Raw genomic sequence first — 24667 nt, forward strand, 5'->3', positions numbered from 1 at the left:
CTTTTTTTTTTTAGCTCCTTGCATGTGCTGTGACAGCCGGGGAAGGGGGGGTGTGTGTGTGTGTCGGGGGGGGTGGGGGGGTCGCGCCTGCCGGCGCTCCCATTGTCAGGCGCTCCGGGAGCGCGGGCAGCGCCGGTGTCCCCCGCGCCCGGCGGAGCGCGGGGAGCGCGGGGCCGCCCCCGCCGCCGGGACCCGCCCGCCGCGCGGGGAGCGGAGCGGAGCGGAGCGGAGCGGGGCCCGCCCCGGCCCGGCCCCGGCCCCTGCCCCCGGCCCGCGCCGCCGCCGCCGCCCGCACCATGCCGCCCCCCCGCCGCACGCCGCTCGCGCCCGGGGGCTGCCTCCCTTTCCGGCCCGCGGCGTGTGCGTGAGAGGGGCTTGAAGTTGCCCCGGCGGCGGCGGCGGCGGCGAGCGGGGGGCCGGGGCGGCAGCGGCGGCAGCGGCGGCAGCGGCGTCGGGGCGCGGCGGGCGCGGAGCGGAGCCCACCCCCATCACCTGTTACCTCCGCTCCCCAGGTTGCCTGAAGTTCCCCGGCGGCGCCCGGCAGGACGGGGAGCGCCACGGCTGCGGCTGGCGGGGACCCTACAGTGGCTGCTGCAGCATGGGCTGGCTCAGGGGGATTGCCTTGCTTTCCTTGGGAGTATTACTAGCAGGAAGAGTCAACTGCCAGCATGTGAAGAATAATGTGCCAAGGCTCAAATTATCGTATAAAGGTAAGTCTGTTGTTCTCTCTTATTCTCGGTTTTCCTCCGAACCTCTTTCCTCCTTGCCCCGTCGCTCCCTCCCTGCTCACCTTCCTCACTGCTTTTCCTTATCTTGCAAAGGGGAAACTGACATTGGAAGAAATTCCTGAAAACATTTTCTTGAAAAGCCCCTTCGTGCTGCGCTCGGTACCAGGCAGTTTAAACCCAGACAAAGAAGAGTTAGTTGCGATTGCAGACGAGGACTCCGGATCGTGCTGATCCCTGTTAGAGCATTTTTTCAGTCTTGTGCTATTTCACCGGACTTTACTCTTCAAGACGATGAGTCGCGTTTGGCCACCCAGCTCATCTCCCCCATGCAGGGCGTGCAGTGCAGCCACAATTCTAGATCTGCTTTAAACATCATGGAATGGATAAAGATTTATATATTTTTTTAATTTTGTATTTTAGGCATGAAGTGGTTAATTTTCAAGTCATGAATATTCAGTTTGTACAAATCTGACAATCAGATGCCTAACATAAGCAGTAGATGGTGGGTTTGCCAAGAAACTATAAACTGAAAGGAACAGATCAGTCCAGAAAAGGAGGAGAGGACTGCTAGGCACCAGAAAATGCTGCCTATGGATGTTTAATGCAGTGCGATTTATTTGAAGCAGTGTTGTTTTCGTTGTAGTCTGATGTGTGTCATTGGAGATCACAGGGAAGGTGTAACTGAAGAAAGAGAGCTGTGAGATTACGTTTATGTTTGAAATTGTGTAATGCCACTCACACTGCAGTTGTCAGTAATTAACTTTTGTATAATAGTGCCAGTATTAAAGGAGAACAGTGAAGTAGACAGGCTCTTCTCTTTATCAGCATAGTTCCACTCTAAGTACATTTTCAGAACAATTCATTAAATCTGGAGAATGTACAACTGGGAAAGAAGTTTAAAATGTAAGAGCTGTAATTTTTTTTTAAATGGAGAGCTGTACACCTAGGTACATACACATCTCTCTGAAGAGCTGCCTCCTCATAATTCTTAGATTATTGATGGCTGAGAGAAGGAGCTGCAGCTACGGTTCTGAAAGGAGAGAAGAAAAATGACACATTGCTTCTATAGAGGGAAAAAGAGAACATGTGTGTGCATGCCTGGTCATAGATGTCAATCTCCGTTTACAGCATAGTGTCAGTACATCTCTTGCCAGTAGAAATACGTTTTCCTTCTTTTTTCATCTTTCTAGTGCTGCAAATGAGAGGGGGGAAAGTCCTCTCTGATACAGGGCAGGCGTCATTTCACACTCCAGATGAAATAAAGAATTAAGCACCTGCAAAACTTGGATGCTTTGTGTGAAATAAATGCATGTGCCGGGTTTCTTAAAGAACACATATGTGCATATTTGTGTGTATTTAAACTTGAAAATATATGAATGAAAAGAACAGTTTAAGGGGTTCAGAGTCTGTTAGTGAGAAAAAAATGTATTTAACACAAAATTGGCTTTTTAGAGTAATGGAGTCTAAAGAAAGCTTCTATAGTAACTACATGTCATGTCAGAAAACTCATTAAAAAACTCTTAATTGCTTCCAAACTTCTACAGTCATATTGAAACTCAGATTAGTATACAGAAGCATAAATGCTATAAAAATATCCTGTAAAGGGGTTCAATGGCTAATTAATTATGGTTGGGTTTTTTTTCACCCTTTTAAAGTTTATCTATGGCTCAAGTCTGCTACCCCTGCTCATATTGGCTAAATGCACAGAAACTAATTTCAAAGAGCTGCCAAATGAGACTGATGGTGGTTTTCTTTTATTCTTGTCTCTTTTTTCCTCTTATTTTTTTTTCCACCCCGCTGGTGCTGTATCTATGGACCCTTTAAAAATGTTTTGCTACTCTGCCGATCCGTTGTTTTCCAGTTCTGCTCCTGCTGGGATAAAGAGTCTCATTTTCATTTTTTAAAATATCAGATATCAAATTTTGCTATATGGTCAGTCCTATATGAGCAAAACAGGAAACTGAGTTGAACATCAAAACTCTTTCATACTTGGTGGGTCATTGTGCAATAAAAATGTGTTCAAATGGCGAGCAACCCTGTTTCCTATCTAGTGAAGACAGTAAATGTGTACTTAATCCAAAGCAAGTTGAAGACTTACAGGAATTCACACTGTAGCCTTTGATTCACTTCAAACGTGTAACTCTAAAAATCAGATCACACTGCTCACATACTTACTGTTAAGTTCTGGTGTAAATGCTTGGCCAGGCCAATAGGAGAGTGCTGCTGCACTGATCCCCAGGTATGGGGATATCATTATTAGTCAGGGAAGACTAAGCCTTGTCAGCTGGTGCTTTTCGAGACAAATTTTGCTTCCAGCACAGTGCTCAGTGCACAGATCAATGTTAACACCTTGTGTAGGAACATCCTTAAGCGCTGTGGGTATTGAAAATGTGTCTTCTAGGCACTGACAGAATACCTCACATGCTAATACTTATCTCTCTGGATATACTTCACCACCATGTGACTACATGATACCAAGTGATTCATCTCTATTTAAACTGCTTGCAAGTAGAAAAAGAAGCTACTCAGTTACTTACCCATTCGTCATCTCCATGAAGAGATGTGATTGAGTAAAATAAACTTACAATATTAAAAAAAAAACCCCAAACATGCAAGGTCAAAAGAGTGACCCAGGTGACTCCACTTTTCTGTGACCATCTTGTGCTTTCTTTTAAGATGTATGCTTGTTGTTTGGCTAAACAAATACCTTGGAGCTAATTGTCGGTGCTTTATTTCAAAAGAAAATCAAGGATGTATTTTAACTTCTTGTTTGTCTCGACTAATTAGATGTCAAACATGGTTAAAAAACTCAGGCATTTGCTTTAAAAGTTAGCAAAATGAGTCATGAAGGGTTAAATCCCTGCCAACCTTGATTTCCTATGGTCACTTGCTTTCAAAGGCCTAGTATTAGCTCTGCCATTTCCCCGGTTGCTGGACAGAAGTTTTGGTGAACTCCTGTTCTTACTTCCTCTTAGCTTCTTATCGTTCAGTGTTGCAGAAGATTAGAAGCATCCTATAGCACATGGTATGGATGGGAAATGGCAGAGAAAGTGTTTAAATGCATACGTTAAGGCCACATCTGTGATCTGAAAAGGTTCTTTCTGTTCATTGTGAAAAAGAGTGCTGGTTATTTGGTTTACATCACCTGGATTCTGTTGGCATATTAAAGAAATTTGAGGAGAGCAGTAGGGAAATCCTTGTCGACCTGAAATCTGTGGTGAAGCTCCTGTTCAGTAGCTTCTGGGTTTTGCCCTGTACTTTATAAAGTTTCCAAGCATTTTCATCTTTGTGCATGGATTGGAAAGGTTTTTCTCAGATGATACTCATGTCCTTATTTCAGTCAAAATGAATTAATATGATTAAAAGCCTGATCCAAAGTTCATTGAAGTCACTAATTGCTGGATCATAGCCTAAATGTGGTAAAACCAGCCATAAAACTGAAAGCTCAGTTGAGCTCTTCAACCACTGAGCTCTTCTTGTGTCCTTCAAAGACTTTGTGTCCTTATTGTAGAGTAACAAGAAATGTCATTGTTGATATATCAAAAGAAAAAGAATCTTCCCTTAAAGAGTGTAGGGGGCTTTGTTCTTGCCTTTGTTTTGTGTGTGTTTTTTCTAATATCGTTGACTTCAATTCTGATGTTGGTTTTAAGTCTCTGTATTGTGTCACCAGGTCACAGATTCTGTTCAGGAAACTCCTATTGAGCACAGAGTTCTCAGAAAGATGGTGATCAAGTTGAGTGTGCGAAGTTTAAAACAATAAATATAACCTTAACTCCAGATGGATTTCTTGTATCGTTTATTGTTTTGTATTTTCTTTTGCTGTCCTCTGCATGGGGAGGTAAGAGCACAAACCGAGATGGAACCAGCTATAGTACCCTTTAAATATAAACAAATAAGCCCAATGAAAGTTTCCATTAACAATTCCTTGATTTCCAGATTTTTTTCATAAAGCAGCCCTGATTTTTGCCTCCACATGAGTAAATCTTGTCAACCCAACTTTCTCAAATCCATCTGTCACGTCTTATTTGTCTATTGAAAATTACTAAATGCTGTAAGTATGTTTTGCAAGAGTACATGTGTGGTTCTCCTTTGTTATTGTTGCTCAATTGGATACATATTACTTGAGAAAAAGTAAGTGGAAAAGCATTGCACACAGATTTAGCTCTATTGCTCCCTGGCTTCAATTCAAGCCATATTAAAAGTAAGTGTCTTGTTTAAAGTTGCAGTGATAGTGACAACTACTCCATCCTTGATGTGCAGTTGATTTACAATTTTATATCATGGATTTTTATCCAGATGAAATCCTGGCCCTAGTGAAAGCAATGGCAAAACTTCTGTCTGTTTCAATCTGTCCCACGTGGGGTGATGAGGAAGGAATGGCACCACACTGAATTACCTGTATGTGCACTAATGCAAACATGATACCTGGCTTGTAGTTTGTTCACCCAGCCTGGTTGTAGTTGATGACCTGCCAGTGGGTTTGATTGTGGTTTTTCCTTTCCTTCAAACTTTATAACTCACAATTCAATACCTTTACAAATATTGAGAAAGCAGGACAAAGTGGGAGAAGGAAATGGGGAGAGAAATATTGGCAAGGGAGCCTGTTTCTCTTGAGCTGGGACCAGTATTGGAGTATGTCTCATATTTCAAGGTGTCTGCTTAAAAAAACCTTTGCTTAAACTAACTTGTTAGAGTACTCTCTGAGGGAAAAGCCTCTCTGACATGCCTGAAAGTGAGAGAACAGCCCTGACTTCGGAGGAAGACTCTGAAGGAAAGTAAACCAGGGACATTTGCATCTGTACCTTCCACCATTTGTGACAAAATTTCTGCACAGTTCCAGTGCTCTCAGACCTCACAGTTCAGTAGTGCAGGAGGCTGCAGGACAAGTGAAGGTACCAGATGCATCTACAGCCACGTCAGCTTTTTTTATTTGCCCCAAAATAATGAATCTTTCAGGGAGGATCTGTGTATTGGTCTTTCCATCAACTGGTTGATTGGGGTCTTCCCAAGACCTGGGAACTCTCAGGGAGATGGTAGGACTACCCTGCCTGGCTCTGACAGCTCACAGGCTGACAGGAGGGAAAAGCTGATGAAGGAAGTGCCTAAGCTCAGATCTTGCCTATATAGGGAAATTTTCAGCTAGCTAATTAGGGCCTGAGACAGGCAGTGTAATTGGAACAAGGAGGGTGAAAACCTAGCCCAGCATTCTCATTTTGCATTTCTAACTTTCCCATTTAATTCCAGTGGAAAAAGTGGTTTCTGAATTACAGAGCTTCCCTTTTCTGAGAAGCTGGAGTTCTCTATAATTATTTTTACTGTATGGTTTGCAAATGACTGAATTATTCATGGAAGGTGCTGTACTGACAGCCATGGAAACTCTTTTGCTGCAGACAAGGTGTGCAGCACTTACTTGTATTGTTTGTAACAGCATCTTTAAAACTCTGACCTAGTGGGGAATTTAAATATCCATAGTTCCACTGAGCTCAGTGAATCTTCTGATATGTGAAATCTGCCTTAAAATTTACTTCTATGCTTCAAGCTTTTGATCAGGACTGAGGTACTTATCTATTTGCTTAGAGTTGATTCAGGTGTATACTTATTCCATAACATTTAGAAAAACAATATTTAAAATGAGAAACCCATTCATAGTAGGTTGTTACAATGTAAATGGCTTATTTTTTATAATCTCTCCTGCAGGCGACTCTGTATGCACAGAAAGCATTTCCACGGAGTTCCCACCTGAAAAGAAACCATGAAATTATTTGTATTTTCAACTCATTCTTTTTTCTTGGAAGTGTTTTTCAGTTTTAATTTAATGCATTGCCATACTGTGATCCTTTTAATATGGTTTTGGTTTGCTTAATCACTGATTCTGCATATGGCCTTTAATGCCCACAGCTGCTGCTAGAGAATCTTCTTTATTTACTTCCTCTGGCCTACAGACTTTTCCCTCGTGTATACCTGGAACACTACAATGGAAGTGCCTGCAATACAAAGTTGTTCCACTATTTTCAACATTTTCTTCATCAGTTGGAGCCTGAGTTAACCCCGTTCAATCTGAAGAAAAATCACATCTTCACCTGAGGCAGTGCCTAAGTGACTGAGAAGAAAACAAATCCTTCTAAGTGGTGTCAATGGTTGTGACATTTTCCAGTTGTTTGAAAGTTAAAAAGGGTAAAAATGTTTTCAGGCTCCCACTTTTTAAGCAGATGTGTGGGGTGGACCCTGGGAGCTCTATGTCAAAGTTTTAAATGGAGGTACGGTAACCTGTTACCGTGCTCTTGTTAACTAAGGTTACACGTAAAAATTGTTGCTGCTGTTGTGCTGGTGGGCGATTCAGCGAATTCCTTCCCTTGCAGGATTAAAGCTCCCTTCAGAAATGTCTACAAGTTCACGGTCCTCCCACATACAGCCTTCATATATGTTAGCTGCTCTCTTCCAGTAACAGCTGTGAATAGTGAGAATAACTGTGGGGATAGTACTTTTACTTGACTTTTCCCTTTTTTTTCAAGTGGGATAGTGTCTGAATATACAAGAGAGAAAAGGATGACCACAGCTGTTGAGAGCATCAGAAATCTTAAGAGTCTTGTAACCTTTCTCTTGCACCACAGGAGGTTCTCTGTGGTGTCTTTCTCTTTCTTTGTGACTGACACAGTCAGCCACTTTAGGCTCTTTTCACTCTCAGGGGAAGGAGAGGTACCTCCAGAGAGCTAATCTTGGGTTAGGCAGACTGAATGAGACTTTAAGGGTGCTCATCACTTGTCATTGACTGTAACAGGAATCAAGCTTCTTGTTCATTAATTTAGTTTCTTTCTCTCTCTCTCTCTCTCTCTCTCTCTCTCTCTCTCTCTCTCTCTCTCTCGGAATGTATCAAAAGAAGGTACTAATTAACTGCTATGGAAGAATTTAGGCTGTATTCTGATCCAAATCTTCCTAATTTAAGAAATTGTTTTTGCCTAAATGAGTGTGTAAGCAGTGTAAAAATTGAGCTGATTTAACATATGTACGACCTCAGTATCTGTGATCTTGAGGTCATCTGTGACTCTGTCTATATTTGCACTAAACTTACAGTATAGAAAGAAATAAACAGTACCGCTACATTTTTCATAATCTTAAAACAATTTCCTAATTTACTTCTCACGTTTCCCATGTCTCTCCTCCTTAATAATCTCATCCCAAATCCAGTGACACATGCTGGAAGTGACTGTCTGGGGCTACAGAGCTTTACTAATTTAATGGCTTAATCATTTAGAGCTTTCAATAAGCTGTCCCCTGGCTAGCTCCATTACCGTCTGAATTTTTCTCTGCTTTAAAGAGAAAAACATATTCAAGATTCAGTTTCAGAGAGCGTGGTTTGCAAATAAAAATCTGTGTGTATATGTGCAATTCAAAGGACAGGTGTCTTTACCCCGAGTCTACATTTTTTCAGCTGAACTATTTCAATAGTGAGAGTGGGATGAAACCTAATTTATTAATTTCTAAAAATTCAAAATAGATTTTGAGGGATTCTTTTCTCCCTTTGGGGATTACAGATCCCCCTTGAATGAGACATATCTACAGCAATCTGTGAAATGTGTGAGCACTACTCTCCTTTGTGTCACATCTCGTTTTCATCCTTTGCTGTTTGATAGCCAAACGCAGTAAAGTCAGAAGTTTTTGCCATTCTTCTAATATTTTAAAATTGTGTGACATTTATTGGTCTGCCTGCTTATCTCTCCAGCTGGATGCTGCAGAAACTTTAGAAGCAAGCAGTCAAATAAAATTCTCATCTCTTATAAATATTTTCATGCAAAGTTGGATCTTGCAGGGAGCAATCTGAGGAATGAAGTAGTTATTTGCTTTCATGTGACTCGTGGAAACAGGAAAAAGAAAGCTGTCCTTTACTCCTTACTCTAATGAAGCAAAGCTCATGTTGGTTCTGACGGCCCCTCTTGGCTCCTTTTGAAATTCCAGCCTTGTATGAGAAAAGGACACAAAAAAGCTCTGTGAGATGATTTAAAGGACTTAGAGTTGCCTTTCAAGGGGGATGGGTTGGTGGTCTTTTCTAGAGGAATCACATGATAAATACAGCTCACAAGCATCCAAAAGAGCTGCAAAGAGTACAGGGTACAGCTTTCATCTCCAGCTGATGGTGTAATAGCGGTAACTCTCCTTTGCTAGACACAGATCCCATGTGTGGCCAGGGCACAGAATGAGGTCCCTTAAGATGAAGTGGTGATTTCCGGGTGTTAATATTACGTTGAATTTTTTCATGGATTTCCTAGTGCAACTTCATTACTTTTGCATGAATGTGTAGCCTGAAATGGTTCTGACTCGTAAGGAAGCTTTTTTTCTCAAAGCACAACAAAGGTCATATCGATAATGATTAGTGTTGCTCTGTGTAGTATCTGTAGGCCAACTTTGAATCTCATCCACCACACCAGGTCCTTTCTAAGATCTCCATCCTCCGAGGCCCATGTGATAAATCCGGTTCCTGTCGAGTGGTAGGAGGGACAGCAGAAATGATGTCTGGGAATCTGGGAAAAACAACTTTATCTTCAAGATTGCATTTTCCCCCATATTCACTTCTACTACAGCAGATGAACTGTATCAAAACTTCTTGCTCTGATAGCCTTGTAGACAACAACATAAACGTTGAGGTACCTGCAAATTGCATAGTTAGGAAATCGCTTCATTCTGAATTCCTGATCTTCCAAGAAGTGTCGAGAGTCCACCCAACAAGATCAAGTGTATATTCTGTTGTACAGAAAGGTGTGATAAGATTTTCAAAGAGCTCTAGTTGTCACTTCTCTGCAAGGTCACAAACATCAGCAAAGCAGTATTCCAGGGTATTGGCTGTTGGGTTATCAGTATGGTAAACCTCAGTCTATATTTTTGTTCCAAATGTGTATCCCTAGTTGTTTTTTCTCTACCCATAAAAACTGACCTGCAGCAAGTTGGCAAGCAAGATTTCTTCTCAAGCGAAAAGATGCAGGAGTCTGTTAAAATTGAAGGAAACTTTTCATAGCTCATTTTAAAGGAGTTTTATAAAGTAAAGTATTAACAACAATATTATATCTTGAAAATTTTGCTTTTCTCTGCAGCTTGTAGTATTGAGACCAACTACATCCATTTCTAATTCTAATTGTTCAGATTTTTTTTTTTTTCATCTGTAATGGGAAACTACCGGATATTCTACACCCTTTTCTTGCATCCTTTTACAAATTTGTGTGTTTCATCATTCTTTAAACCTGAATTGTGACTCACTTCTTTACTGAACAATAGTCATAAATCAGGAAAGTTTTTATTTAATCTCACCTACATCACCTACAAATGGAGGTTAGACATTAACAGAAACCCAGCACCACAGCTGATGATACACAGAAACTCTGTACTGTAAAGACAGTCAAAGAAAGTACCATAAATGTGAAATCCTATTAATTCCTTGGCTGTTCTCTGTCGGCTTCTTCACGTGTAAAGTGGTATTAAGTGATTTCATGAGGAATTGCTGGAGGTCAGAGACTTGCCAAGCTTATTCAGAGCTATATCCTACTCTCAGAATAATCACATGAATGTGTGTACTCAAAGTTCAGTCAGAACTTATTTTTGATCAACATATAAAGGCCTTACAGGTACTTTAAAGTGATTATAATAGTAATATTCACAGCTGTGTGTAACTATGACATGAAACACATCCCTGTTATCCAGGGAGCATATCTAAATCAATTCTATTTGGATATTCCAGACAATTTTAGACAGGAGCCCTTCAAAATGTTTTTTGGAGTATTCACCTCTATCTCAAGCTAAACACACTGTGAAGGTGATTACAGGTGGCTCTGGAGAAGGGACTTTGTGTTTAGTCTTTGCAGTTTTGTCTACCAATGGTGTGTGTGTGCTCCTGAGGTTCTGGCCAATTTCTCTGAGTTTAAGCTAGGGATTTTTTTTATCATGGCTGATAGTCATATTTTAAAACTAAAAGGGAATAAAAAGTGGGAGGGTTTTTTTTTGGTGTGTTTTTTTTTTTTAATTATTTTTTTCTTTTTCTTGTGATTCTCAGGCAAAACTAAAACCTCACTTGGGGCAATTTCTCCCTTTCTACTCAGTCTGGACATACCAAGCCACTGGTGCTAAACACTCCCCGGCTCCTTCAAGTGTATCTGTTTCCTTCCCAAGAGATTTTGGACAAAAGCTTTCTCTTTCTTTGGGCACACATCCATTTTAATGACTTTTCATATCCCAAATGTTCCCCAACCTTCTCCACGATGAGGGAAACCTTTCCTAGACATTTGGGGAAGTATTCAGTAATCAGTTGAGTCAGTTATAATTGCCTATCATTTGTGACTCACTCACTGGAAAACTGTTGTTTGACAGCCCGAGTTCAGACCTAATAATGAGGATAAACTGCTATAATAAATTCATAAGTAGAATTTTGCATCTCAGAAAGATTCACATCCTCATTCCTAAAATAAATAAGAAAGCACCTGTTCCTTTTGTCAGCCTGGCCTATGAAAATAAAATTTGTGTTTCATATATTCCACATACCTTAAATGCAGCATTTAAATTTTATCTTCAGTGAATTATCTCAAGGAATGTTTTTCTTTGCTTTTATACTTCCTCATGCCACTTACATGATGTAATTGTTGTTTTGAATAGCATTCTTTTTCTGTAATAAACTGACCATTTTCATGCCATTAATTAAGAAATACAGGGAAAATACAAATTTTTTGTGTGATTTTGATGTGCGTTTGAACTTCAGACACAAGTTGGTAGTTTAACATGTTAAACCATGGTGTCTTACTTGTCCACATGTTACATAGTTTTGGGAGTTGAGGTTTTTTTTTTTTTCCTTACTGTTTTGCTGGTGCTAGAAGAGCCAAGTTCAATTCTTGAGGTTGGCAAACAGGCCAGCTGAGAGCAATGGGAAAGGTCCTGTTTACTGGTGTCAAAAGACTTTTTGATAAGTTTGCAGAGAGACAAATGTCAAGTGTCATGTGTAGTGTTATAATTTATTAGAAATTTTAAGCAGTTATGAACTATTCTTGTGTAAACCAAATGTAACATCATAACTGTGACTGTAGTGCTGCATGTTTAGACCCCTGATTCTGCTAATTGACATTTTACTAAAGGGAATGATGACATGTCTGAGCAATACATCTTGTAGCTTTTTAATACAATTTCCATAGTTGAGACCATAAACAGCCCCTTAAGGTTGTTTCTCATAACTGCCACTCTCTTAAATTTTTTTTCTGCCAGTATGTAGGAATATGATAAATACTGAATTTTGTTTCACTGTAGGTTCACCCCCATTACTATGCATAGAAACTATTTTACCTTATGCCAGACATATGGAAGTGATCAATGTATGTAAATTGTATGAGGAGAGGTGAAATACAGCTTTCTAGACAAGGAAATGTGTACTTGTTTCTGGTTATAGGATACTGAGAGCACACCAGAAAAGACTTTAAGTCTTAAGACAAGTTTTCATTTAAAAGTAAAAATTGGCGAGAGGGTAGAATAGTGATGATTTTTGATAATCACCATGAAAACACAGTTTTGTCCTGAGCTGAACTGCCCAGTCAGATCTCAGGGTTTAAGAGGCAATTGCTTGCATGTGCAGGGCCAGGCCATGGACCTCCTCCTGAAATGCAGAGGTGAATTGTTCTGGGACCCACTGTGCTCAGTAGTACAAGGCAAGTTTCTTCAAACACAGGGTTTAACTGTTTAAATGTCTGCTTTTCATTTTCCTCCTCTGATGTCATGGTGCCCACAGTACAATGACTTGAGTCTGTTCTAAAAATCAGGTTTTGAGGGGCTGAGTTATTTTTTGGAGGAAAAACCAAGAGCTTACTTCAGTTATGCTTTTCAAATATGTTTTAAACTTACTGTCCCCCAGATGGTAACTAAGAAATCAATACTTATTTTATGACTAATAGGCATTCACTGTGCTCCCCAAATTTTCCATTCCAATAAAGTTGGATTTTTTTTTTCCTTTTCAGTATTGCAGAATAAGAAACTAATCTAGAGTCTGGCAGGCCTTTATTCTAAGGCATTGTCATAGCTTTCATTCTGAGTTGAAAAATAGACAGATCATTGGGTTTCATATATGTGTGGAGGAGCTGTCAAAGTTGTCATTTGCATGTGAATGGTCAGCTGAGGTAGGAATGGGGATATGTAAATAATTCTCTAGCTAGCTCCTGGCAAAGATCATTGCATTTCAAAGTACTGTGAAAAGCAGCACCATAAAACTTTAACCTATTCACTGGTATGGAAACTCCCACACCTTAAATTGATGTGCTCTAATAATGACCACTTGGGGAAAAATGAATCTTAAAAAGCAATATCAGGTCTCCAAGTACTATACATTTTCTGCCTCTTTTAATATTTCATAAAAGATAAGCTAAAAAAAGCCACTCTTCCTTCTCCCCCAATGAAGGGTTGGGGGGGAAAAGGGAAAAAAAAACACAAGATCTAAGCAGTAAGCAGATGTAGACATTCACTGAAAATCTGGCAGGTAAGTGTGATAGGAGTGAAAGAAATGTAAACGATCTGAGTATTATTCTGTGTTATGTCAGTATCTGACCCAGGAGCCACCCAAAAAAATCATTACTTTAATCTTCCTTACAAACTGCCCAGCATTTCACTATTCTGTTCTGCTGCTGTACTTCAGTACATGCTCAGCTAGGTAAAGCTGAATGTTGTAGTTTAAAACCAAATGTGTCTTTCAAAATACACAGTTCTTCATGTATCCAAAAAGGCAAAAAAGTAAAAGCAAACAGTAGAAAAATGAGGAACTCAAGAGTAAAACAAAATCTTAGTAGGCTCGGAGTCAGACAGTTTTCTACATAGTTTTTTGTGCCTCATATCTGTTTAGATAGAATTGGCATGTGTGTATATGGAGAGACAATGATTTACTAAGCCCTTTATGCCTGAAACAGCTTCAAAACCTGTGATTAGGCAGGCACAAGTACTACAAAATGTTTCCAAAGTAAAGTTCACCTCCAAAATTGATACGGGTTATGTACCTACCCCTTGATAATGAGATAGCTTGGGACTGTTGCTGTAGTTTTATGGTTTCCCTGGTACTGTTTTGTAGTCTCCATCCACTTACCTTAAAATACCATGATGTATTTCATTCAACCTCCATATTTCAGAAAATAATTAATGTAACCTCTGTAATCATTTACAGCACACTCTTTCTTTCTCACAAAGCTGCTGTGCACTATATTTGGTCTGGTTACACTGTTCCAAAAAACTTACAAAGTTAAATGCAATTTAATTCACTAAATTTACAAAGGGCAATTATTCAACAGCTGTAGGATTTGTTCTATTACATAATATTCCTGTAATGAAATGTGATTTGTCTTGGTATTTGCCAGGAGATTAAAAACAACAACAAAAAAGGACTGATCTAACAAATTCCTACTCACCTGAGTAGTCCTTTTGATTTCAATGTACCTGGCACTTTCGGTGTGAAGTGCCCTTTTGAGATGCTATGCAAGTTATTCTTCACTTGGAAAATAATCAACCAACGAACCCAAGCAATTGTAGGGATCACTTGAAATTTTTGAGCTCAGCCCATTTAATGGGAAGCAATGATGCAAGAACTTCAAAATGTAGATCTACTCAAATTAAAGTTTTCATTTAGTAATAATGCCTCTCGATCTGTTTTATCCCATGTTTCTGCTGTGCTCCACTAGAGGAGCATTCCCTGCCTTGCTGTGGTTGATTGTATCCTCATGTCCACTGGGACAAAACATTAGTTAGTCACTATGAAGGAACCTTAGTCTGGTAGATATTTGAGTAGGAATATGAAATGTGATCTGATTTTTCGAATGGCCAGGCAATTTTAAACTGAGTTTTTGAGGAAAGGAATGTCATATCTTATCCAAGCCTTGTCCTATTTTCCCTGTTAACGGGTCTTTCCATTAAACCCTCTGTGCAGAAGCCCATCTGTGTGACTGTATGTGGAGCACACATTAGGCAGTTCTGCTGATTCAGGCACAGTAACTTTTGATAAAGTAATACCACAACATTGGAATGTGGTTTCCACAATGCAGCAGTTCTGTTTCAATAACCATTCCCAATCCATCAAAAAAGGGCACAGCATTGTGGAAACTTATCCTTTTACTGGATTATTACTTATTTATTGTAGCTATGGCTCCAGGCACTTTGAGTGAAAGTTGCTCTGACTGCTTCTCACACGAGCTCCTTGGAGAGAGCCCAGGAGATCTCCCCACAGCAGGAGACTCCAGAGCTGCTTTCTTGCCACTCCAAATAGCTGCTAAGGTTAGCAACTGAGCAAGGAATCCCTGCTCCTTTTCAAACATCAGTCTGACAAAGTGGGACAGTGAGCAGGGGGCCATGTGCTCCCTCACCCCAGACATCTTGTCAATGGGCTCTCAGTGCTCTTTGCGAAACAGCAAGAGGAATCTCAGATTGCAGCCACTCAGATGTAGCCACTTGTGCAGACACTTCTATTACCCTAAAATTTATTGTGGTCTGTGTCACATGTTAAAGAAATGCAGAAAGTCTCAAATGCAGTAGAGGGTGGTGAGGCAATAAAATTTTTCACATTTTATGATATATGTGCATTTAAAGAAGGAAGCAAAAATAATGTTTTCTATTAAAAATAGGAGCAGAAACCATTTGTGGCATAGAGTCCAATGGGAAACACATTTACAAAACTTCTGGTTATGGTGCAGTTGACTGTGAAGTTCTTCAATAGGCTGTAAGGGGCATCAATTTAATTAATGAGAGCTGTTACTTCAATTATGTTAGCAATCAGTGAACAACCCACAGAATAGCTCATGAGTAAGTCTATGATGTCTTGGAACAGAGGCATCCTAATGCTTCTGTAGCGCTGGCCATGGATGATGTTGGAAGGCAGAAATTGCATTATTTATTACCATACATGCAAGAGATTCATATACAAGAAAGGCCACGTGCTGTAAGGGAGCCCCTGAGCCTGTTCAAGTGATAACTAAAGAACCTGTGACCAGCAGACATCTGTACAAAACTGTCAGCCCAGTGGGTGATGGAGTACATCCCCAGGGTATGTGGAGTGTAAAGGCAACATGAGAAGCTCCTTCCTTCTCCTGTTTTGTCCTACTGAGACCAGAAGCTCTCTCCCACTTCATTGCTCTTGCAAAGAGATTTTTTTTTGAGTCTGGCTAGGATCAGCCTATCCGTCCGTGATGCCAAGCAGAGGGAAGAAACGTACCAAATTCTGAACTGTGGAAATATCCTTAGGTGCATGCATGCATTTATGTACATAATGTATACAAATATGAAGCTATTTACACACCCATGCTTGGCCCAGATCCACAGACAGTACAAAATTACACCACACCCCACTGCAAGTTATTTTTAGCTTCTCCTCAATGTAAATGTCTAGTTCATAATTAAGTTTCAAAATTATGAATGATGTGTTTTGTGTTTCAGTGGGTATAAACGTTTGCATTGCATAGTGAATGATTTAAGCATGAAAGGTCTTGCATTCCTAAATCTGTTACAGAATGTGGGTGGGAGGTGGATCTTTGCTCGTACCAGGAAACAAAGACTGAATGAATATTTGTCATGATGTTTCATCGAAGCAGTGTTAATGTTAGTTGAAGATACCTTGTAGCAAGGCTGACAGCTTGCTTACTGTAAAGTTTTCTGAAAACTGGGGCATTTTAATATTTGTAAGGGGTATTAGCAGTGTTGGTACTGTAGCCACCTAACCATGAGCCTTGTGCAGTAAGCAGTTAATTAAGCCAGAAATGAAGGAGATCAAATGCTATTAAACCAACCCCCCCCAAAAAAAAAAAAAAACAAACCCAAAACTCAGACCAAAGAACAAACAAAAAAAAAGTCTGAACTCAAAAAACAGCAGCAAAAAACCTAAACCTAACTAAAACTCCCCCCCACCTGAAAACCCAGCACAATTTTCTCTAGCTTTGACATAAGGGCTGCTAGGAATTGTGTATTATCTTGTCCTCATGTTCTTTCCTTCATCATTTGTGGCTGGTCTTCAGTATTAGGGTGGCTTCCTCATGAGGCTGCCTTTTGGTCTGGCTGGATAGCCCTGTTCTGGTGTTCCCATCTCCAAGATCAGCGTGGACATTTTGCCTCAAGTTCATGTACTGAGTCCTGCACCTAGAGACAAGGTGATCCCCATGTACACCTGCTAAAGAGAAATTGCAAGACCAAAGAAAGAATGAAAAAAAAAAATCAAGAAAGAGAAGGAAAGAAGGGAAGAAAGAATAATAAGAAGAAATAAAGAGTTGTTTTCTTTGTTTTTTTCAGCAGTGTCTGTATGTCTTAAACTGGAATTGTAATGGAATGTTATCCTTACATGCATTGAAAAAAACAGTACAAAACAAACCCACCAACAACAACAACGAAAACCCCAAGGAGAGCTATTTCTAATAAAAACATTACTCATACTAGAATCATAGCCCTGACCTTACATTTATTGGCATAAATGCGAACTTAGAAAGCTGTGTGGATGTTTGCCATATGCAAATCCATCCATCCATAAATCAGCATACAGACTGGAGACTGCACAGCTGAAGTGCCTGTAATGGTAAATGAAACCTTTCACCACCAGGTCAAATGCAGTTCAGCATATGTGGTAAATGGAAAAGCACTATCATGCAGGAATTGATCTGTGGCGTGTGTAAAACGAGTGACTGACCAGTTCACACTGTTTACCACCACAGCTGGCTCCCCAGGTTGGACCTGGCAGATAAGTTGGAGCTGCAGTGGCAAAGCAGTGAAGCGACCTGGCAGGGAATTTGCCTTACGGGACTGTCTGGTAGTGTATTACAAGGATTAGGCAGGCATTTTTCATCAAAATGAATTGTCAATGAAAAAGGAAGTTTCCGTTTAATCCAAATTTTCCACCAGTTCTATCCAAATGAAAACATTACTTTGGACTGTGGTGCTGATCTGAGGCACATAATATTATATTCATCTGACATTAACCTCTGTGTGTTCAGGGTAGCAGCAGGGTTTGTAAAAGGTTTGTGTGGTTTTCTTGCTTTCTTGCCCATTCTTTTCTGAACAGGACAGTTAACAATTAAAATCTTTGAGAGTTCTCAGAGATCAGCATAAGGCTTATATGATAGCAGGATAGCAAAAACCATATAGCTCTGTCTCAAATCCTGGGCAAGAGGTCCAAATCAGGGATGAGGCAGGTTTATCATTTGTATAAGGTGGAGTTCACTGTCAGAGGGTGCCATGTGAGACAGGACACACCCAGAAGCATTTCCAGGCTTTTTGATTCTGGGATATGACTTGTATCTTCTGGGGCACGGCTGAACTGGTAGAGTGTATTTTTCCTCCTTACAGTCTAAGGAAGTTGGACACCCTGACCAGAAAAAACATAGATAAAATGATAAAAACCAAGAGTCACACATTCCCGGATTTTTTTTTCCTAAGTTGTCACTCTGAGAAGTTCAGTATTTTGACTGTTTGACTTAATTTGAAAACAGATGTTGGAATATTGTAATTTCCCTTGAGACAAAAAAAAAAAAATTCCTTTTCTCAGCTTTCTTTATTTCTGCCATGAAACCGTGTTGTCACAGAGAAACAGTGCTTTGTAAAGCTCCTATGTGAGTTGTGAAGCTCCAAACCAGCTTGACACATTCAGCTATGTGTTAATGTCAAAACATAGTTCTGAACATTTATTGCAGCTAAAACAGCATTAAAAATTTATGTCTGATTCTTTGATACAATTCAATACATTATTTTAAAAATGAGTATTGTTATTGGTTATAGTTTGCTTAACAGAACATTTGCTCTACTTTTAAAGAATAAATATTTTAAGACATTGATAAGTTGAGATATGTGTTTTTATTTTGTGTTTCAAGGATGTTAATAATGCCAGGAAGATTGGTCTTGTGGCTAATGTGTGAATGGACAGACATTCTTCAGTTCCAGGATCTTACACAAATATTTTAAGTAATGTCAGACAATATCCCTGTGCCTCAGCTTCTAATCTGTACAGGCTTTTTGTTCATTGTTTTATTTTCAGTGACATTGTATGTGTTTTGAAGGCAAGGACTATGCCTTTGCGCAATGAAATTCTATCTGGACTTTTCAGAACAAGTAGTGCAACTGATAAATAACAAGATTATTTAGTTCAAGGCTCAAACAAACATCTGAGCACTAAGAAAATGACTCTTACTCTTGCTTTCTGGTATAAAGAAAGAAAAAAAAATTTTTGAGAATTCCATACAGTATAATAAGATTAATTCCACAAGTCCAAGAAATTTAGCTACTTTAGCAACTTTAGTTACGTTTGTTGCCTGATACCTTTTTGACTGCATTGTTTTTGCTACTGAGAAGTGAATGTCTTTAGGAACCTATTCATTTTAGGGGGATGGAAAAAAAAGAGTGATTTTAGTTAAAAAGGTTACTTTTTCCTTCTGTCTTAATGATTCTTTAAGTGATAACGCCACTACATATAAAATGCAAAAGCTGACAATTTTCCTCCTCAAAAATTTTCCCTTACAGTCTTTTTCATGTTATGCAATTCTCTGGATATAAAGGCTGGAAAATTATTCAAGTTTGTTACACACATACATTCATTCCAATATGAAGAGATATGTCTGTCTTACATTTCTGAAGGTGAGGAGAAGCAGTTCCCATTTCATTTTGATTGGTGCTGAAACTCTTTCTTTGTGCATTCTCTTTCTTCTTCTTTTTTTTTTTTTTTTTTTAATTTTAGTCTGTGGTTTCAGGTGTAGTTTGTCATATCAGTCGACTGGAACACTATAGATTATCAGGGGACTTCCAGGTGTCACACAAGAAGAATGACTGTTTTCCAAAACAAGCTGTGCAGTCCTCTAGGCTCTGGCATAGATGAATATGTGCGTGTTACTAGGCATAGAAAACAGTTCTGAAAAGGTAATCCCATGTTGAATTTGAATGTTAAGGAAACCACCTACTCATTCTGAGGGGCTTAACCTTTCTTCAGGAGGTAAGTCTGGAACAATGGTCCTTATTTACAAAAGGTTTCCTTTATTTTCCATAAGGAATACAAACCAGAATTTCTCCTGTGCTAGAGTTGCTCTTTCCTTGCTGTAAGTATGCATTGCCATTGTTGATTCATTCAAATACAGATTATTACAGTAATAATTAGTGACAAGTTATGTGTTATTTTGAAATAACACACATTATGGTTCACATCATGTCTTCAGAGACCCTAGCAATGTGTTGTTTCACATTGACAAATGCTAGAAGGTGTTTGCACTTATGAATAAAATATTCTCCATGCATTTTGACTTTCAAGTGTGCTTTGTGCAAGAACATTAGGATCTGGCCTCATCACAGGCATCCTAAACCTCTGTCACCTCCTGCCTGGATTACTGCTCTCCCTTCTGTGACACTTGTTGCAAGCTTTTGGAAAAGCATCAGTGGACTTTGATCAGTCCTTAAACTGGTTGTGCCTCTGTCTTGATCCATTTGAGGTTCTGGATGGGATTCAAGTCCTCGGTATTGTTCTTTGGAGGTGCAATCTGAAGCCTATTGAATTCAGTAAGAATTTTCCTACTAATTTTGGTGCCTTGCAAACCAGGCCACAGTCTTTAGTTATAGCTGATGTTCCAACATGCCTTCTCTTTCTGACCTCAACTCCAAGAGCTTGCCTTACCTGCAGGGACAGCCCAAGGTGTGATACTATTTGCTTGCCTGGGCTTACTGACAAACTCTTTTAGGTGATACATCAACAGCTATGCAAGCTGGAAAGTGCTTTAATATACAGGAATGATGCAAGTGCCAATTTTTGCACATTTGTTTGCCAGCTAAATGCAGCCTTTGCTTTGGTCCCCTGGAACTGAACTATTATGTGTGTGTGACAGCTGAAAATTAAGAATGGTAACATAAAGCAGTGTAGGACCTGGTGTTACACAAGGTACCTCAGGCCTGGAGTGAAATGTGTTGTGTCACTGTGTCTTTCATTAGACTGTTCAGGATGCTGCAGGTCTGCTGGGGCAGATCAATGTTCAGTCCAAGCGTGGCCAGTGGAGCCTTTTCCATTGGACTGCTGGTGAATTCATTCTCACTCAAGAAATATCCAGGACTGTATTTTGTAGCAGAAACCAGAAAAAATGTGAATCAAATCATAAGCACATCTTTTCCAGTTCCAGTGCAATTTACCTCCTACATAATGTTTCGAATATAGAAAGTATTTCATGAGGAAAATCTCACATGGATTAATGTTTGTTGGTTGCCAAGGCAATAGTTTGGAGACCTCTCTAGCACAAAACAGATAATATTATAAGCAGAAGTAGATTGGTATGAGGAGAAAATTTATTGATGTTAGGGAAGACAATGAGTGGGTGTCTGTTACACCTTTTAGAGATCGTATGAATTTTGCTTTGGTCAGTTTTCCACTCATTGACATATTTCTGTGCTGTTACTTGAATGTCAGGAGAAATTAAATCTCCCCATGAAGGCTGGATGCCACTGTACAATGGAAAACAATGTTTCTGTGTGGAAAACCTGATAGTCCATTTAACAAGTCAGCCTTAAGGTAGGCTGGGAGCTAAGACGCTGTCGAAATAATGGTCATTCATACTGTGACTCTTTGGGAGACATGGGAAAAGGACACAGCCACATCTGTCCTCAGTTAGTCAAGTCTTGAACAGGCAAAAACTAAAAAAGCCAAACTGAACTCAACCAAAACAAAACAAAAAAAAAACAACAAAAAAAAAAATTATTGATCTATTTTAATTGTGAGGAATAAAACGTAAGGTGCATTAGCAGGTGCTACAGAGATTGAAAGCTGACAAAAAGCAGTTGATATATAAAGATGGAAAATAAACTCTGAGAATTTCTGTATTTGTTTATTGTTAGCAAGTTGTGTCTTTAAATTCTCTTCTGTAATCATAAGAGTATCAGTATATTGAACTTTTCCAAACCAAACATGACCAGGGACCTAACCAAATGAAGATATCAAGACAACATTCACTCTGAATCATTTCAAGCCTAGTAAGAGATTACAAGGGCATTTCTGACAGGAATGGGAGCTATATCCTGCACAGTTCTGTTCCCAAATACATCTGTACCAGCTCTTCCTCCCTTTTTTTATTGTCTCCCTACCATCATGATCCAATCCATGTTATAGAAGAAGGTGTAAACTAACCGTGTTCCTTTATAGCTGAACATCCTTGACTTCTTGCCATTTACTACTTGGTTTTGTCTCTGCCATCGTACCTCTGCAGCTCTCTTTACAGCTCTTCTGAGCAAAGTCAGGACAAAGCGATAATGATTTTTTATATTCTTTGATTGACTGATTTCAAATTATATTCAGTTTTATCTATACCCTTTGATATTTCTAAAGCAGCTCAGAACCTCAGTTTTTCAAAGGTAGCTTGTCAGCAGAAGTGTTGGATGTTTAACACCTTTGGAAGTACTGTCTTTTGAAAGACAAACTATATCAAAATAATATTGTTCATTCATCCTTTAAAAGTTATGTTTTCTTCTCATCTCTGCCCCACACTATACATTTTTAAAATCATGTCTATAGATCACTTTTAATCAGATGTCCCAGTAGTCTCTGTGCCTTCTAGTGTATATATGCATGTGTATATTCTGATATATATATTATAAAGTAAGATAAAAATATTGCAAGTACATTATATTGCAGTGTCTCCTGGATACTAGAAAGAGATAGAAACAAAAAAAGAATAAAGTAAAAAAACAGAAGAATCTTGAGCCTTTTACCAGAAATCCAAGCAAAAATTTTCAGACTTTGAAACATATTACCTAAAGTTTTTTTTCTGTAGTATTTTCTTTTACTTGCTGTAGTGGTTTTCACTGACCTGAAGAAGTAGGCCATACCAGTTTTCTGATATTTTTCACTCCAGTGGATCAGAGGGCTGCTACTCTCTCTTGCCGTGAGATTCTGTTTGCATCTCGAGTAAGAATTTTCTGTCATCTTAATTATTTACCTGAGAGACTTATTATTTACCTGAGAGACTTTCAAGTGATATCGTCTCACTGCCTTCATCAGAGCGATCTGGCAAGGTGCTAATGTTGTCTAGCATTTTCCAAGGACGATGCACAGACAGTATCCTTATAGAGTCTAACACATTTTGTTATGTAATTATCAGAGAACTCAGACATGAGATGCTTTTTAATTCAAGAACTGAAGATTTTACAAATTCTATTTTGTACCGAGGTTTATTAATTGTTCATTACTGTGGTCCCCTACTCCTCAGCTGTAATTTTGTTGCACCAGCGGGCGTTTGTTTTCTCCTGCTGCTTCTGCCCCAGATGAATTCGGCACATTTTTCCCTGGAATGTGGGGGGCTGTTTCTGTTTCCATTGTGGGTTTGGGTCAAGGTCATGTTTGGCCAATCAGGATACAGTGGCACCAGGCATATACTGAAGTTAGAAGTGTTTGCACTGCATAGCCCAGATGTCCTGTCCTTATTTGTGATATTTTTGTTAGAGGAGCCTCCCAGCATGAATGTCTGTTATGGATTATGACTGGCTTTTTGCTGGATAAATAAGATGTGTATGAAGGTCACAAGGATTCCAGACAAGGCTGCCAGAAGAAACCTGCATATTACAGTGGTCTGGGAAAGCAGTTTTAGTCAGGATCCACTCATGCCACTGTTAAGATCCTGTGTGCGCAGTGAACATTATATTTTCTTGCATGAGGGGTAGAAAATTACCCTAGATGTTAGTCTGTCATGCTTGGTAGGAAATGTATATAGGCATGTTACAATATTCCCTGTGATCACAGAACTCCCAGGAAATGTGTGGCATTATGCCAGCTGCATTCGGTGCAGCTGCAAAATGTACTCAAAGATCAACCATGAGGTTACCAAGACAGCTCATGTAGTTGTCAGGATGTTTTTGACTACAAAATGCTCAAGAATAAAGAACTCCTTCTGCTATTCTTTCTGTGAACAGGCATACTAAGCCCAGAGTTTTGGAAATTATTCCAGTTATCCTGTCTCTGCTGGTGGTGTCTGATGAAGTAGGTGTTGACTAATGGTCAGGGCTTGCAATACATATGGACAGACATTGATCACCCCATCCCTGTGGGGCATGAGATAAGGAAAAGCAGCAAGAAGCAAAACAGGGCACAGTGATCTGTAATAAGATATACAGGCCTAAAATATTCCTATGGATGCGAATATAGTTTTTCTACATAGATCTTGAAATAAAATAATTTCTACAAAGTAGAAACGGGTAGTGTAAACCTTAGGAATATAGCCCGATATTGTAAAAATCCAGAATAAAGTGAAACCAGACACTGGATTCCCCATCTCTCTATTAAAAGCAAGTGCAAAAGGAGTGTATGGGCTTTACAATATGAGTTTTCCATAGAGGTTAAAGCAGCAGGCTCCCAGAAGTAGAGTGCAAGGTTTCAGACCAGTTTTCAGGAAGAGGAGCCAAGTCTCAAACCATGATTTGTACCTTCAAAACCAAATTAAACTTCATATTTCAACTGTTAAGTGGAGCTAGTGCTACCAGATCATCTTTGAACTGTGTCTGGAGGCTAAAGGGTGAAAAGTATTGATATTTTTAATAATAAATAATAATGATAGACATTACAGATGATTTGTCTTCACTAATTTAACTAAAATTCTCTTGAGACAACTACACTGATATTAGACTCTGTTTACCACATAGTGCTGTTGTTTGGAGGAACACTAAGTTAAAGAAAGAGGAGAACATTGGGAAGCCAAAGAATTTACAATATCTGAAAATTAAACCTCTCTACCACAATTGATAAAGTACCAAAGTGCCTGTGACCTAAATGCTGATCAGATCACATTAAAAAATGAAACATTATTGCTGAACAGTTAAACTGTGAATTCCTGAAAAGTTATACATCTCTTTACCAGGGCAAATTTGACATTGTGATATTACTTCTCAAAGTAGGGGCACCTTGCGCAGCGTTCACATGAACACGTTACACTTTTTTCTTAAATGTGTTGATTTTTAACAGTAAC

The 24667-nt window shown here is 39.4% G+C and overlaps 1 protein-coding gene across 1 annotated transcript in view; it reads left to right on the plus strand.

The window, feature by feature from the left end:
- The first annotated feature begins 259 nt into the window (after nt 1-259).
- SEMA3A (semaphorin 3A) overlaps nt 260-24667 on the plus strand; it is a 170467-nt gene continuing 146059 nt past the window's right edge. The window contains exon 1 of the mRNA XM_068189556.1: nt 260-710. Coding sequence (XP_068045657.1) covers nt 599-710 — 112 coding nt within the window. The 5' untranslated portion in view covers nt 260-598. The remainder of the gene's footprint in view (nt 711-24667) is intronic.

The sequence above is a fragment of the Anomalospiza imberbis genome, chromosome 5, assembly GCF_031753505.1.
Source record: "Anomalospiza imberbis isolate Cuckoo-Finch-1a 21T00152 chromosome 5, ASM3175350v1, whole genome shotgun sequence".
NCBI classification, from domain to species: domain Eukaryota; kingdom Metazoa; phylum Chordata; class Aves; order Passeriformes; family Viduidae; genus Anomalospiza; species Anomalospiza imberbis.